The 18,342-nt window shown below is 38.7% G+C and overlaps 1 protein-coding gene across 2 annotated transcripts in view; it reads left to right on the top strand.

The window, feature by feature from the left end:
• Positions 1-1,054: 1,054 nt before the first annotated feature.
• The window catches only part of dnmt3bb.1 (DNA (cytosine-5-)-methyltransferase 3 beta, duplicate b.1), a 37,409-nt gene continuing 20,121 nt past the window's right edge, over positions 1,055-18,342 (top strand). For both annotated transcript variants that reach the window (XM_042491547.1, XM_042491546.1), the window contains exons 1-2: positions 1,055-1,297; positions 8,984-9,092. In XM_042491547.1, coding sequence (XP_042347481.1) covers positions 1,290-1,297; positions 8,984-9,092 — 117 coding nt within the window. In that variant the 5' untranslated portion in view covers positions 1,055-1,289. The remainder of the gene's footprint in view (positions 1,298-8,983; positions 9,093-18,342) is intronic.

Genomic DNA, 18,342 nt, shown 5'->3' with positions numbered 1-18,342 from the left:
ATAGTGATATTATAAACAATAATATGATTAGATTACTATGGTAGTATATAACCAGTGGTGGAAGTAGTACTCACTTTCCTTTCAAGTAAAAGTAGCAGTACCTCTAAATATGTAACTAAGTACATTCTGCAGCCTGCTTAAATACAACTTTGAGGTATATTTTATGCTAGGTCTACTTTATACTATTATTTCACTATATTTCAGAGACAAATACTTTTTCTTTTCGCTCTATTACATATCTTCGATACATTGAGTATTATATACATTTTATATATTGATATTTCTACACTTTGATATGGCTACTTTTACTTTTAACAGAGTATTTTTACACCTTTGCATGGCTACTTTTACTTGTAACAAACTATTTTTAAATGGTGTATCACTGCTTTTGCTTGTAAGAGCATTTTTACACTGTTGTAATACTATTTTACTGGTATTTTTTACAGTGCTTTGCTACTTTTACATGTAACAGATTATTTACACTGTTCTGTTACTACTTTTAAACAGTCTATCGATATTTTTAACTATCAACAGAAATTTTTTACACAATGTATTGCTACCTTTACTCGTAACAGAGTATTTTTACGCTGTAGTATGGCTGTTACTTTTAAGAGTTTTTTTTTACACTGTAGTGTTGCCACGTTAACTTGAGTAAAAGAAAAGTCTGAGTACCACAGCCCCCCCGCTGATTATTTGTCCTTATTATGACACTGGATTAAGTGTTAGAATAAAGAGCTATGTGTGGTTTCTGTTCAGTAACAGTGGGTTTCGCCTCCCCGGGGCAAAAAGGGAAAGTCTGTGTTTTTTTCCTAAATGAAATATGGTGAAGAGAGAAAGAGTAGTTGTTGATGAGGGAGTTAAAGAAAGTAGTTCCTGTTCACATGTTTAACCTGCGGGGACAGAAAAATGGGAGTTGACATTCCCACCTGAGAATAGCTCTGCGCGGCCAATCTGCGCTCACCTCTCCCTGCAGGTCTACAAAACGAGGTCCGACCCACACAGAAGATCACGCAGTGTGCAGCGGGACGCACGCAGAGAGCACGAGAGAGAGAGCGAGACACTCACTCACGAGGAGAGAGAGAGTTTGCACGGCAGAGATCTGCAGCAGCATGCTCCAGCAGAGTGAACAACTTTAGCAAAAGGACTAGAGCGACTCCTAATCCGAGCTTCAAGTTCAAGGCGGATTTTTTTCAACTTTTCCAAAAGACATTTTCCACAAATTTGCCTCCACGGACAGAAACACCTCTCCTGACTCATTTTCCAGCCGTGGATGAGCGCAAGAAGCGTGGATGGTTATGTAAGTTTCACATCGGGGAGGGAGGGAGTTTGTGTGTTTTTTGCAGGATTTATTTGCAGGAATTTGCCGAGTGAATAATTAAAACTTGACATAGAAACACGCATATTTCTTCTAAATAACTTTTTTGCGCATTATTGGCGCTGTTTGCGGGGTGACTCGGTGTTGGCGGTGTGCTTTTTTCATTATTCCATCGTGCACTTGTGTGAATTTGCTCGGTAGTTTTGTTGCCCATGTGCACGGCGAGCAGAGCTGCAAGTAGATGATAAAACTAATTCAAATCAACCAAAAATACAAATAATTACAATGCAGATGTTTTTAGTGTTGAGTTTATGAAGCATTTCTTGCAGTATTATTGCAAAAACCTTTTGAATTGAGCGCATCTGTGGTGCACACTTGTGAGTTTAACGCGTGTAGTAGTGCACAGTCTCTACTGAATAAATTGTGATATTTTTCCACTTTACAGTACTTGTATCTGTTGTTATCATATAGTCATATCACATAGTTAGTATTGATTCAAGAATTGAACGCTGTTTCTGGTGCTGATTGGTGAGTTTGAAGCGATTTATCGTGCGTATTACACCAATATATTGCCTTATTACGGCGACCTGTTGGTGCAAAAAGTGATTTAACAGTGATTTTACAGCCCCCCCTGTGGTGTCCCTGCAGGGTTAACTATGCACCGGTGCTGAGTCTGGTTTAACTGCACGACTTCTTTGGTTTGCACGGCAGGATTTTTGCACGTTTTGTCTGTTTCCTGGTTTTGAACGCGCTCCGGTGTTTGGACATGTACCGCAGGTTTACCGGCTGAACTTCCTTCTTGGATTATCGCTCTCTTGTCGCTCTGTGATATGAAAGTTTCGAGCTCGTTTTTTGGGGCAAGGTGGGAACAAATGTAACAAATAGAAGTTTTCGCATTTATGTTGGAGTTACTAGGCTAAAAGTTGTTTTTTTTTTAAAAAGCACGCGGTGGAAATAAAGGGGGAGGAGTCTCCAAAAGTGAATGATACAGTTAATTCAGTGAAGTATTGTAGTAGTATTGTAGAAGTAGGTGGTTGAGTAACTTTGCCCTCCAGAGGGCACATAGACCACCCTCATGCTCCAAAAGCGCCCCTCAAACAAGCAGTAAAGGAAAAAAGTAAGTGTAACTTTAGGTAACTTTTTCTACTTTATATTTCCACTTAACCACATTTCAGTGGCAGATATTTTTTCTGCACTACACAAATTTGAAAAAAATGTGTTACTTTGCAGGTTAAGTTTAATAATACAAAAAAAAAAGGAATAACTAATAAATTATGATGCATTATTGTAAGGCAATTAAAGTTAGCTCCACATTTACCAGCTAAGAGATATTCTCATTAATGGAACATATTTTTTTTTAACTTTATTGCCAATAACAGCAGTGAACAGACAATTAACACTGCAGAACAACGCAGTCAGAAAGAAGGGAAATTATAGTTAGTTTTTTATGGCATAGGCTACAGCAACTCATGGTTATGTTAAAGAAAAAAATTCTAATTAAATAAATACATTCACATTGTAGTTTTCTTTTCTGTTGTTGTTTTATACTAATTTCAGTTCATATTTTTGCAGCTTTTTAGTAATTTTTTGCAAAATATTCAGCCCTTTTTGGTTAGTTCGTTGTTGCCTTCTCACAATCTTTTTGAAAGAAAAAAAAGCAAACATATTTGCACAAATTTCAAAGCATTAACCACCTGAGATTAAAAATCTCTTTTTCAAGAGTGTAGTTTTCAAAAAACTAAACTCACAACTAAACGTTATGGACATGAAAAAAACAACAACTCCATAACAAACAAACAAAAAAATAAAGAAAATAAAGTTACCTCAGGGAAGGCCTAAAAAGTATGTTGATAAACTCTATAATTAAACCATAAAAACAAGACATTTAAATATCAGCTATGATACACAGTGACGTTTTTGAAACAATAACTTTCTCTGCTACTGTCTTTGCTGCAGGCTGGAGATAATGTAGCATTTTGTAACTGCTTGACACTACATGCAGTGTTGTGAAAAGTGTGTTTTTGAGTAAATATGAATACACTTACCGGAACGCTTTTGTACGTTTTAAGTCTTGCATGAATAGATGTGGTATCTTCTTTCAAAACAAATTGAATAGCTCCATTGAGTTTGCGAAGAGTGTGTGACTTTTAGTTTAGAATTAATCCTGACGGGATCTGATCTGTCATGTTCTGATCGTAACGTCTCAGTTTCTCAGGAAGATAATTTTATGAGTAACACCACGGTCTCAATAATATGATGATAGTTATGGATCGAGTGCCAGCCACGTTCCTCATCCTTTACGCAATCTTAATACTGATATTTCGTCCTGGCACTGACAGGGATGTGCTTGATATTTTATGACTGGGCTTAAGGTGAAAAAAGGCACATGTCCTATGAACATACTGAAAGATTGGTATGTTGATAAATCATTATTATCATCATTATTAGTTATGTACAAAACTCTATTTTAGGCTTTGCTGTGATTAACTAAAAACCTGCTGTCAGCAGAGTGTCTGGCGTTTGAGGTTGGTTCACCTCAGTTAGTTTGCCGCAGGGTTTCAACTATTACACATTTATAGCTGGATTTATTTCACACTGTAGTCTTCTGGTTCCTCATTTATCATGTTGGAAGTTGTTTACAGGAGAGGTTGAGATTTTTTAATTGCTCACATCAGAGCTCAGCCGACAAAAATTCTGTCTAAACGGTATGTTTTTTTTTTTCATACGTTCATACAGAATATATCTCCAGGGATCAGGAGAAATTAGGCGAGATATTAACATGTTGATAACTGCTGGCGAAGGGATTAAACTGTGAAATAATGTCATAGCCTTTTTTAATGCTTGCAGCTCCTGCAAGAATGCAAGAAGAGTCATTTATAGTGAAGCATAGGCTGCATGCAAGTACACTGTTGTGAGCGTTATAATTTTTTGATGGTGTGTCTGCATTGCTTCTGTCTTGTGGCTTGGTCCACGTTCGATATATAAGATCAAAGATCAAGTGTAAATTGTCGCGTTGTTTTGAGAGGCCATCTGTGTTTCTGTTCTCTTGCTCTCTTTTATGTCTGCCTCTCTTAGACACACACACAAAGCAGGACTTTTGCAGAGCTCCAGAATGCAACTATTTTGTCACATTTTGCATCCATTGAGCTCTACTGCGATTTGCAAATACGGTTAATATTTGTATAGGAGAGCTGCTGGTTTCTAGCCTACAGTGAATAAATCATCACGTTTTACAGCGCTACGGTAACAATCTAACTTAATGAGTGGTAACTTTATTGTAACTGCAGTTCATTTAATCATTTTGTATTTTGGTAGTTAACATTAGTTTAACGGACATTTAAAAAATATCAAGATAAATATCCCCATACATGGGCTATTTTTACCCTGAATTTAAATATGTATAGGCGATGTCATGCCATGAAATAATGAAAAGGAAACACTCAGTTTTTGTAATCACAAAAAAATATGGTTGAACTGTATTTTCAGTACCTGATGAACACATTTATAACACTTATTTCTTTCACCATAACTCTTCTTACTTTGGGTTGTAAAGTGTTATATATTGACTATCATCCTGAGTTTAGCTGCAAACCTTTTATACACTACACTAATGAAGAACCAGTGATGTTCCAAGTTTCAGAGTCAGGTCTGTAAATATGCACAAAAAGGCATTGTTAGTTTTGTATGAAAATTTATTACATTATTCTATTACTTTGTTATAGTATTTTTATCATTGTAATTTAATTTTAATTTCAATTTTTTAATTTTTGAAGGTTTTCTTACGTCCCTTACAATCAAGAAGGCATTGTGACCTTTAGTAGGGGTCAAGCCCTCAGTGATTTAGATCCTCACAGTAAGGATAGTTAGTGGATGACATTTTTCAGGCTGAATGCCATGAGTTTGTGGTTTTGGACGCATCTTATTTACAACTCTGGGTTTTTTTTTTTCGATAACTGTGGAGAATGATTGAAAATGATGATAGAGAATGGTAAAAAAAACTTTCAGATGTCTTCTTGTGTCCAAGCGTCCTTGAACCAAATATGTAGTTTAAATCAGAAAAAAACTGTAAATCCTCACATTGGAGAAACTAAAACCAGATATTTTTGGCAATATTACCTTGGTAAATCACTTAATGACAGTTGGTTGGTCAACTAATCGATGAATTGTCCCAACATTGTTTGTGAAACAAATCAATATGGCAGTCCTGTAATTACGTTGTACATAAAAAATGATTTAACTGCTTTAGACATTGACGCAGTGATTGATTTAACTCTGCGGTCATTTTTTAGGCTTTTCGCCGCAAAAACTTTTTCTGACAGTTGCACAGAGAAATGTTCTCTTGTGGATGATATACTGTATGAGCCTGCGTGCCTTTCGAGTTCACTCTGTACAATAGGCAACAAAGTAGACAATGTATAAACTGTAGAGCTCGATCGGAGCCTGAAGGGGCCATAAAGTACATGACAGACAAGGAATGCAGCCCCCAGCGAGAGACCCTGAGGAGCTGACCCCCCCTTACCACACACACATTCATGTTCATACCCTTTGGGGAGTGAACAATCCCCTCTTGCAATGCGGTCCCTAATCTCCAGCCACCAGACACAACTTTGATGTGAACCCCTCCTCCCTCCCTCCTTCCTCCCCCATACTTCATGTCCCCTTTTCCTGGGCCCCTCACTCTCTGCCCTCCATCCTTCCTCAGTTCTTCTAATTCATTCTCACTTCTCTGTTTCGAACCACGTTTCTGCAAAGATACAGTCATGAACACCTAAACGAAACGATGCAGAGCTGGTATGGAGGAGTTAATTGTCACTTTCAAGCAAAAAAGCTGATTGGTTTTTCAGATGAGGAGAATGACAAACATCAAAGATAAAGTCCATTAAAAATGGAAATTTTCAGCTTCCACTCCCACTTATAGTGTTTCCAAGTGGTAAGGTTGGTGCTGCTGACACAAAGACAACCACCTTTTTTTTTGTAACGACACAGGACACACTGCTTTTTGTTTTCCACAGGTGATTCATTTGTTCCTCTGTCTGTCTGTGTTGTTTGGGAAACTGATGGTTAACAAATGTATGTAATTTTAGGCTTGGTATACACTGTGTCCCAGGTGAAAGATGACCATTGGGAAAGAGACGTGTTATCTTTGGTCGTGGCTTTAAAACAATGGTTGTACTTCACACAGTGAGAGAGGTACTCATCAACCAATGACACACTGCTAAATGCTAGTACATGCTAATGAATAATTTCGAGCTCTCGTTGCAAAATTGGCACACCAAGTTAGCCTCTTTTCTGCAGCCACAACGACGTCAACATTCTCCTCCTCCTCTTCAGACTTTTTCCTGACACATAAATGCCAGACGTCAGTCATAGCCTGTGATTCAGTAGGTGATGTCATCGTACCCAAGTTTATGAAGATCCATGACGCTGAGTGTGGTTGCACTAAACTTAAAAGATTTCAAAAATCTCACAGTCGGTGGGAGGCTTTAGTTGTTATCGATGTAAAGCCCATAACTCGACTCACTTAATGCTGTCAATAAGACATGCAGACTTCACCTGGTATAATGTTTTGATTCCTTCCTGGATGATTTGTTTTAAAAGACAGACGTAACTGAGCGTTATTGAGAGATGTGTTGTTAGCCTACTTTACCGGATCTACACATAACACCAGGAAAAAAAGCCAATCCAGACCTGAATGGCAGCAGGTACCGGTGTGGTCTGTATTGTGTGTGTAGGTGAAAGGTCAAAGGCGTGGGGGGGCGTCAACATCCTGTGTAAGAGATGAACTCCCTCACCTCTCTGCAGCCGGTGGAGTCCCTGCTCACAGTTTACTATGTATTGATGTCAAAGATGTTTGTGCTAGTCAGAGGGCAGAGCCAGCCTCTGCACACAGAGCGACATGACTTCCTCCAGTGTGCCACCAAAGAGTGTGTGTCTGTGTGTCTGTGTATGTGTATTACTCATGTTGTGGGGACATAAATTTGTTCAAATATTGTGGGGACTCACCATCTGTTTGGGGGTCAAAAGGTGGCTCCCCACGACATAAAATCTCGATAGTTAATCACAGTTTATTGCAGTTTTTAATCGCATGTTTTCAATTCCATTATTTAAAAAAAAAAAACAGTTTTGTAGTCAGATGTCTTGTTTTGTCTGCTCAAAAGTCCAAAACTCAAATATATGATATACAACAGAGGAAAGTAGCAAATCCTCACTTTTTAGAAAATGCAGCCACAGATTTTTTGGCCGAGCTATTGATTCTATGGATAATTTGGGTTTGTGCATCACAAGGACTGTTTCTAAGTGGATAATTGGTTAGATAATATTTTGGATTGAATTAAGTAGAATTGGTTGAACACACATGTTTCTGTTTATCTCCCTCTGCACAATTACTTTTTTCTGCTTTAAGATTTTTTTTGTTTTTTAATTACAATGGCATTTCTCCGTGTTATTATGTGATTTATTTCTACGCGTCTCCGACAGATTATCATGAGTTTAAGTTAAACTGACAGTCGGCTACCTGAGGTCTGCGGCTCTCTCTGCACGGGCTTGTTTAACAAAGCCATTGACCTGTCACCTCTTTGAAACTTAAACCTAAGCATGAACACACATGCACACACACATATACAGTATACTGTATCCCAGTACACACATACATGCATGCACACACACACAATTATATCCACATTAAAGTATGCATTCACATGCAGCAGCGTGGATCCTCCAAAGAATGTACAGTCACACAATGCAAAGAATGCAGAAGTGCTGCATACATAATGCATGTACAAATGCATACTTTCACTGATTTTTTCTCACACACACACACACACACACTGACAGGCTTGTGTATCTGTTTACCTCAGGTTTGTATGGGCATGTCAAGTCTGTTCCCTTTCACTGTTTTCCACTTTTCTCCAACACTTCACAGAGCAACAAAGCTGCGTTTCTACACCAATTATGATTATTTTAACCAAAGTTTAATGTGGGATAAAAGTTTGTTGGCTTAATTTTTATGCCACTAAGCCAGTGACAACTGTGGCTGGAAGCATTATGTTTTCAGGCTGTCCATTCATCCCAGTCTCATGAATGCGATATGAGGGAATTTCGTCAAATTGGGCACAACTCAATGTCATAATTTTAGGAAGTGAAGGGGAGGCGTTTGGTCAGGTTGAAGATGTGTGTGCGTGTGTGTCTATTAACATAAACTGTTTAAGTCCGAGCAAAGTGATGCTATTTTTTTTTTAATGGGGAAAAAAAGACATAAGCAACTCAGGTAAGAAATGTTTCACAAATTGCTAAAAAATGAGTAAACTTAGAGAAGGATTTTTCCAAAGCTAGTGATAAATGTCTATGGAAAAAATAAAACGCTTGGGAAAACATATATTGTTAATAACATGATATATTGCAAAATTGTCAACATTTTTTAAAGCATTTTTCCAAGTCATGTTCCTGTTTGTTTTTATTTTTTTCACTGTTTTTTTTAGGGTTTTTAAAATTAATTTTTTGCTGCTGATTCTCATGTTTTGAATTAAAGCCAATTTTCTTGTGCTATAAGGGGTTAACATATGACTTTTAGAGAGAGCAACAGGGCAGCAAACAAACATTTAAAGGCGATGCTGTGATATTGATTGGTTTGATAATTTTCTGACTGACTCCGCTTTGTGTCTCGTTCAGGTTTGAAAAGGAGTCAGGACAACCTCTGGACCAGTCGACCGTGACAGCGATGCCTTCCAACAAATACTCTGGTGCTATCATGGAGGAGAGCAACAACATGACGGCCACGGTGAGTCACACACACACACACACACACACACACAAACACACGCACACATAGGTTTCACAACAGCCACGAGAGGTCACGGTGCACTTTTTTCTTTGTGTACATGGAAATAAGGGAGCCAAAATCGTTTACAAACCAAAGCCAGCTAATTAACACCCACACACGTACCCATCGACACACACACACACACACACACACGCACACACGCACACAAACCTCTCTCTGAGCCAGCTGTGGTTTTAAAAGAGAGAGAGAGAGAGAGTGTGTGTGTGTGTGTGTGCGTGTGTGTGTGTGTGTGTGTGTGTGTGTGTGTGTCAGTGCCAATGCAGATGTCTCAACAAGAGTGCCAGCATGTTACACGGGTCTAATTGAGAATGCATGTTGGCTGTGAGGGAGTGTGCATTTCTCTCTCTCTCACACACACACACACACACACACACACGCACGCACGTATTTACATACATGCACACCACAGCTGCATCCACACAAGACAATGTGAGATTGAAGGACTGAGGCAACAAGGAGGGAGGAAAAGAGGAATGGGGCAAGGAATCATGGAAGGATGGAGGACATGACAGCGCAGCACACTAGCGTCTTTATATGCATTCTCACACACACACACACACACACACACACACATGCATATTTTGTGACACACACTCTGCAGAAACTTTCACAATCTACACACACGTTTACTCTCAGTGTCACATGTACCCACACACACACCAACACTTTCATTCACGATCACAGTTTCATAACTCACACACACATACGTATCACACACTTACATGCACACACACACATTTATTCTGGCTCCTGTCGTCCGTTGCGGCTTGTTCCTCTTTCTCAGGCTCATATATCACTCTGTCTGAGAGGGACACTTCCCTCTCTGCACCATCTGCTTTCCTTTTCTTTTCTCCTCTTTTCTCTCCATCTGTCTTCATTTTTTTCTTATCATCACATCTTTAATCCCTCTGCTGTTTGTTGTTTGTTCGTCTCCATGTTAACCGGCTTAGCTGCCGTCTTATCATGTGTGATGTGTAGAGTTGAGGTATTCAATTCAAGTTTAGACAGCCTGACGGGGAGGCGGGTGATGACTTATCACTTTTCAGATCATACACTACAGTTTGCACTTTAAGTGGGCGATTGTGCTCAGTGGTGTTTCTGTTAATCTGGCAGTTCCTGATGTGGGAAGGTGCCTCTTTACAAGAAATGTTTAGGATTTAAGTGAAAGTAGATTACCTGAGGAGACTGATGAGTATTTTTAAACCTTTGAAACCTGAGCAGACTGGCTTGATTTCTTTCAAAAACTTGACCAGAAGGCAGTGAGAAATTTGAGAAGTGACTTAAAAATTAGCCAATAAAAATAACAAAACTGAAAATTAGGGAAAAAGGGAAAGTAAAAAAAAGGAAATGACTTGGGGAAAAAGTGTGAAGAAATAATAATAAATCTCTAACATAATTTTCAATATATAACCCTTTGAAACCTGAGGAAATTGGCTTAATTTCTTTCCTAAAATGAAATGTGAGAAAAAGTGTGAGAAAAAGTGACCAAAATTATATGAACGTTAACAAAAAGTAAAAAGAAGATTCTGTAATTCTGTAACATAATTTTCGATGTTCACTCTTAAGAAACATATTGAAACACATTAGTTTTATTTCTCCCAAAAAAGGGTGAAGTTGGCACCAAGCATCTTAACAAAACATGGCAGAAAAAGTAGCAAAAAAGGTAAAACTAAATCAAGAATATTACCTAAAAATTAACCAAAAATAAAAATTAAGTTAAAGCTTTGACATAGATGCATCTAATCAATGAAAAACAAAGAATATGCATATTACAAATTTTGCGGGTATTGATACACCAGTAGGAATGTCTAAGTCCTATAATTTAAAAAATGTATTAAATTAAATTGTTGTATTATCATATTTCTTTTTAATATATATAGAAGTAAAGTATGCCAAAAAGAGAAATGGTAGGTTTGATAACATTTTATGAAGCCAGAAGCCCATGTCATATCCAAATCCTTTTAAATTCTCCACCAATATATTAGATGTAATCCATTAATATTTAGCTTTTCAGGCACTATCAATAACTGAAGTTATGAACGACTGAATACCCAACACCTAAAATTTGAGGATTGTCTTTTAAAGATGTAAAACTCAACGTTGCCAGATAGATAACGTTGTTGCTAAATGGCCTCTGAGTGTTTGCACAGTGTTTGAGAGGGAATCACAGAGTGACTCACGATGTGAAACTACCAGGATACAGAAGTAGAGGATTTGTAAAGAGATTTTTCAGACCCCGACCTTAACCAATGTGGTGTTTTTTAAATCTCAGAACCCAATTCTAGTCCAAACAAACATACATATTGAGGGTGCTTGGTTTAGGCTCTTTCACCTTTAACCTGAACTGGAGTTTGGACTTGCAGAAAGGTCTTTAGCCTCAAGCATTTTGGGATCAAGCATAAATTTAGGCCTGGGTGAGGTGAACAGACATCTGAGGACAGCCGGAGGGTAGCATGAGAAAACAGCCTGAATATTAACGACAGGGTCAGCAGTTAAATACGAGTAAATTATTTTTTGGTTTGAGAGGATATGACTTCTGATGATCGGACAGTGCACTGGACTATTGTACTTTTACTTTAAAGTTGCCACACAAGTACAAGTAAAAGTGAAGTAACTTTAAAGAAATGTTGCTACTCAAGAACAAGTAAAAGTACCTGCGTACACATTTATTTAAGCAAAAGGAAAAGTATATCAGTTACCGCTCATTAAGTTAGACTATTACAAAAGAACCATTAAATGTGAAGATTTATTCTCTATGTTGGAAACAAACTTAACAGCGCTCCAGTTCATATATTAATAGTATTTTTAAGTCATAGTGGTGCTCCATAATCACAGTCTGGAGCTCTGCAAAAGCCCTGCTTTGTGTGTGTGTGTCTGTCAGAGAGAGAGAAAGCCCGAGGAGAGAGAGGGAACAACAAGTTTCATGCTGGTGGCTAAATAAAGGACTTATCGCGATTAAGTCGCCGCTACGACGCATCCAAACGACATACAAACATGGAGGAGCTGGATTCATGGAGTCGTTTGGATGTCGTTTGGATGTCGATACTTTGGGTTGGTAGTTGCACTGAACCACCAGCCCAAAGTATCGCTATTTGAAATCTTGAGAATAACTCAACAATAAACTGTTTAAACATTACATACTGCACCTTTGGGGAAAAAGGTATGATTTTTATATATTATTTGGCAAATAAAAAGCTTTATTCCTAAATGCCAAAGCTTAATTTCTTTTGAAGATTTTCCAGAAATGTACTGACCCTTTGCAACCCTCCTCCCAAGCTGCAGACAGGGTGCCTCAGACAAACAGGTCATTTTACGTCACATAAAAAAATGTAAGACAAGTTAGTGCGGTGCATCTTGGATTCGTGTCTTACTGTAGGTATCAAAGAGAACGGCAATAGTCCGCTTCATTCCTCTGTACTTTTGTAAACTGTATGACTGCGTGTTTGTCGAGGCTTGCAGCATCACAGACGAAAACTAAAAAACACTTTTTCCTCAGTTCTTTGTTAACAAAAGACAACAATCTCAGGGCTTTCAAACCGCCTCAGGTGACGATTTACTGCATGCAGCGTTTTGAAGCAGCCGTGTCCCAAGTGTTAGCCTTAGACCTGCGTCTCTAATCATTTAGGCCTCGCTAAGATGTTTTGACAGCGCCGTCGGAGCGCCGCGGGGCAGACTGTTGCTCAGTGTGGAATGTGTGTGTGTGACGTAGGTGAACTCTGCACAGTGAAAGGCTTTACACTCTGATTTACCACACACACACACACACACACACACACACACACACACAGAGTCATAGAGAGTGCAGACATGTTCCACACACTTGACACTGTAGTGATAGAAATAGTTGTAGTTGCAGTGTTTCTGCCATAAAAGAGAGTAAAGAGGGAGGCAGAGGGGAGAAAAAGGATCATTTGTGCTACTTTAATGCTTCACTGGGCTTGTTCACGTCTGCCAGCAGCTCAGAGGAGGAGGAGGAGGAGAAGTGATGGATATCCAGTAAGGCAGGTTAATGGAGGGTAATAATGATGATAATAGACACAGCTACCTGGCCGACATCAAATCCCATTTTCTGTTCACTGATTTAACTGCTTCTCTATTCCTGGCATTATATGAGAGATCTCACTAAGTGGAAGTGAGATGAAAGTTTGTAGCAGAAACTGTCACAAAAAAACAAAAAACAAAAATTAAGCTGGTTTGTGTCTTGTTTTTCAGCTTTTAATCTCTAAGCATTTGTAGCCACAAAGCTGCAGTCTTTGCTGCCTTTTCTCTGTGTACCTACAATTGTTTTATTTTAATTGTGACGAATAAATTTACCATAAAGATATAGCAATGTAATCTATAAATATTGCACAGTTGGAAATATCAGGGGGATGTTACACTATGAAAATATAGAATATATGGATATGTACATGTAAATGTGCATATAAATGATGATGATTAATTAGAAAGTACTACAGCCTGATCAGCTGTCCTGTTGTAGGCAGCTTGCCACAATATCCATATGCAAGTAAATACTAATTTATCATTTTTTAACCATTAATTCGGAGCACTTTTTGAATATATGTACCATCACACTCAGGCTGCAGAGCGACTCTGGGCAGCCGAACGCTGAAGTAAAACTCAAGCATGTGGTGATTTATGTAGAAACAGAGCATGGTAATTCTTAGAACGACAGCACTCTTGTTAGTGTGATTTTTTTAATAGAAAGTTTGCTTTCACTCACCAGCTCTGTAGCAGCTGATTATCTAATCCAGTTGATCTCAAACTGCTGCTGACACACACAAAAAAGAAAAAGAAAGCTTTTTTTAAAACTTGCACTGTACTGTTTCCAGCCTTTTTTTATGGTGTGAATGAAATTGAGGCAAACATTAATTTGCTGCTAAAGAGGGAGGGTTACATCTCAAGAAAGAATTTGAGGGAGATAATGGGAGCTGGAGTCAGATGGAAAAACCCTGAGGTCTCTGCTTGTCTGTCTCTTTGTCTGTCTGTGCAGCTCGGTAGAAGAAGAGTTATGTGTTAATCAAAAACTGAAGTTGCAAATTAGGCTAAAAAGTCACTGAAAAGAACTATTCACCGGTTGATGAATAATTTTGCTGCAAAACACACACAGAGCCGTCATAGTAATCAGGCTCCAGGTGTGAATGTGCGACTTCCCTCGTCTGTCACCACTGCCCGCAGGCCGCTGCTGTAAATAACCAAATGTTTCCTGTCTGCTTCAATAATGTTGAACAAACAGACACTGTGTTGAGGCCCTCAGTCTGTGTCATTAGCATGGGCAGAAAGATTTAGCTCTAGAAAATATGTCCAAAAACTGGAAGTTTATTTATAGATTAATAATTTGTCATTTTTTTATTTGTATAGATCAATCTTCAGCGTTTTTATGGCATATTTTTCTGTCAAACATGTCGAGAAAAAGGTTGTAAGTTGGATATTTCATCAGAGCTGCTGCCAACTGGCTCCACAAATAGTTAATTTTTGCCTCTGAGGCACGAGAACAAAGTGTCACTTAAGGTCGTAAATAATCTTCATCTGGATTTCTCAGGATCATTTAAAAACTTCCACTTTGCATTCTTGTAGATTTACACTGGATAAGTCTTAATGTACTTTAGTCCAAACAATGCCAGAGGCTAATTACCACTTGGAGCATGCGAGATAAAGAGTTCAGTCTTGTTTTGAAGCTTCACTGCGTCTTTGTGTCTCGGCTTTCTGTCTGCAGCCCTGTGGTGCACTCTTTCTCTGGATTGTCATTGGTTAGATTTACCCGTCAATCAATGCCTTAAATTACAAATACTGAAAGGGCACATTTCATGGATGTGGGGGCTGGGCCTCATTCATCGCTATGAGAGCTGCTCAGTGGCGCGTGAAGCAGAGAAAACTCTTTTTCCGGGTTTAGAAAAGTGTAACATACCCGGATCTACTGGCCCGTAGAGCATGCGTAGAAGTGATTAACGACAGCCGAATGCAGCCGAGTGTACCCGAGCATTGACTCCGACTCACTGGCTCGCTCACTCAGATGACCCGAGGAACAAAACAGAGCAGTGCCACTGAAGATCGTGGAGGCAGTGATTGAAGTGAGATTGAAGTCACCATGTCACCACGTGTCACGATGTATTCAGTGGCCTCAAACACCACCACCGACATCTATTGGCTGTATTTATTCTTTCAAAGCGGAGAAAATTTGTCTTATATCTTTTCAAAACAGGGGGAAAAGGCAATCAGCAACTTGACATAAAATGCCCTGCAAATTGCAAAAATGTTGTAAAATGTGGCAAGAAATTACCCTAAAAAATAGCTTTAAAAAGAAGGGAGGATTGTTGGAAAATTATCCCAAAAATATGGAAAAATGTCCTGAAAACTTGCCAGCCGAGTCTTAACTGGGCAGCTGCCAGGTGCGAATATATGAATGCGAAACGGGAAGCTGCTCAAATGAGCCTTAGGGTCACTTTATCTCCTCTGAACTCGTGTTTTTCATGTGTTAATGTGTTAGTAGTGGAGTTTGTGGCAGCTGAAGCCACTAACTTACAGCTGTGCTGCAGATTCAGATTTCCTCCAGCTGTGATCGTTCATCCAGGGCTGCTAAATATCAGAGGGGACATGGAGGTCATGTTGTCTGAAATTCACTCTGTCCAATTCCATTTTCATTTAACTCGGTGATATTTTTCAAATTGAAAGCGTATGAAGAGAAAATGTCCAGGTTTTACAGGCTGAAGAGCTCCCTCAATTAAAGGGACAAATGTAATGGTAAAATTTAAAAACAGAAAAAAAACTCAGAATAAAGTGAAACACTGCACAGATGTAAACGCACGGACATTTTCTACAAATTTAGACTTTTTGATGTTTCTAGCGCTTTGCCAAGACTAAATGGGGTCGAGTGGTAGGTGTCCTGCACTAAAAGTTAAATGAATAAATGGTCTGAAAGTGAAACATACATTGAACCTGATTGGACTAAGATTGTGTCGATTTTTGTCCCCCGAAAGCAACTCACTAAAACAGAAGTTAAGGTCACCCTGCATTATAAATGTGTTTTTCTCATGTTTATGTCCCCTAAAATGTATCTTTACTGACTTTACTATCAGTGCAAAGTTTGTCACTCAAAAGGTAATTTCACATTTCTCTACTGAAGGGGGCCATGTCTTTACACCAATTTTGCCTACAAGCTAAAAAACAACATAAATAAGAGATGCTTGCTATACTTAACATTTTGATGAGTTTGGTAGTTGTCGATTTTGGTAGCACGAGCAATAAATAGGCACAGCATCCTCACATGCCTGCATGCAGACTGTGAAGGACTCTGAGGCCTCAGAAAGCACCTATGCATGACCGTGGATGAACCATAGATTCATATAAATATTATACTTTCGTGTAATAGTTTTCTACGACAGCAAACTAGCTCCATCTGGCCTGAAAGCACAGTTACACGTGTGGCTTCCATTCATGTTTTTTGTCAGACTTGGATACTGAGCAGCTCCAGTCTGTGTATTTGTCTGCACAGATGGACAGATAACGAGTCCACACAGTAGCCGTACTGCAGTATAAACACCTGTGAGGGCTTTTACCAACAGCTGTTCCTCTTCTGCCTCTCCTCAGCCAGAGGTGCTGTTCTTTCTTTCATCACTCGTCACTCTCATTTACCAAAAAGTCTTCCTGTTCGATCTGCTGTCACTCTTCACCTCCGTTCACCTGCTGTCAATCCTGAAAACATATCAAGAGGAGGCGCGTTCACGTTCAGAGGCTAACATGAATAGTTTAAAACTCTAATGTAATAAAACAGCATCAAAAGCTAATATATGACTAAAAATTCCCTCTTTAGCAGAAAAATTTAACTATATTTGGATTTTTCTCATCATTTAGCCTCTAAAAGCAAACATTTTGATTTGGAGAGTGCTGAAATTATCAGTTGGTTTGTTAAATAGTGAAATACAGTTGTACATTATTATCCAAAAATGCCCAACATATTTTCTGTTTCCAGCTTTTCAAATGTGAGGATTTGCTGCATTATATTCTTATGTCTTTGTAAATGACATTTATTTGTATTTTGGACTGTTGGACAAAACAAGCAACTTGGAGACATTACATTGTGCTCTGGTTACATGCGATTTTAATTTCTTTCTCCTTTTCTGCCAGATCAGTTCATTTCTCTGTGCAGAGATCAGCTGAGAAATTGGTTAGACAGATAAACACATTAGGTCAAAGAAATTTAGAGGATCCATTTGAAATATGTTTATGAAATTTGTCAAAAAAGTGAATATTAGCCAATATATCTAGTTTTGTAAACTACATCAGTATTCCTAATGCTCTATCACAAAACTGTGAACACTGTGAAGATTATTTATGGTCCTCGGGAGACGATCCCTAATGATTTTGTGACTCTGATCTTTTGTCTTAAGAAGCTGTTAGGTGGCTTCAACCAACATAATTTTACATAATTTTCTGTAAATGTTCATTATCCTTAGAAGATTATTCCTGAAGTTCTGGTGACCGTGCTGACCCCCCGCCTCTCGCCTTTTTTGTCTGTCTCTCTCCCTCCTAATTCCTTTCAGCAGCTCTCGCTCTCAAGCATCTTGAGCGCACACTTTTCAGACAAGTTCATTGAGTTCATTCATTATAGGGGAAATTTGGCATCACAAACACGCTCACACACCACACTCATTCCCTGTTTTACGACATTTAAAAATCACAAACAGCCTCAAATTCGCATAGCTGTGATTTTCCTTGAAAAGTCAGCACGATCTCACAATTTTCCATCTGCTGCACAGCTGCTCTGTCTCTTTGCTTTGTTCTGTCTTTGTCTCTTTAGCACCGAAAAATAAAGACTAATCATGTGTGAGACTGAACCAAAAAAATCACACTTAATTGTTATTATTATTATTATTAAGCAGTTTACTGTGAGCAATCACATTTCCATTCACTCCAGTTGTCTACCACACTGACCTATAATAAATGTGTGTTAGTTTGAAGATACCGGCGCGTTGGACAATTTATGAGGACTTTTATGGGGGCAGGTACTAGGATTAAGTGCCTCAGTGCAACCCCGAAAAACTATTGGGTGGGACGTCAACAAAACAAGCGTGTATGCAATGTCCGAATAATCGGAATGACGACTTTCCAACTGGGAAAATTCACATGAATGACGTCTCCTGTTGGAAAACCTATTTGGCAGAGATGGTTTCATTACGCGAGTTGCCGA

The sequence above is a fragment of the Plectropomus leopardus genome, chromosome 8, assembly GCF_008729295.1.
Source record: "Plectropomus leopardus isolate mb chromosome 8, YSFRI_Pleo_2.0, whole genome shotgun sequence".
Taxonomy (NCBI): Eukaryota; Metazoa; Chordata; class Actinopteri; order Perciformes; family Serranidae; genus Plectropomus; species Plectropomus leopardus.
The sequence above is the reverse complement of the archived record's forward strand: the minus strand, read 5'-3'. Positions and strand labels throughout refer to the sequence as shown.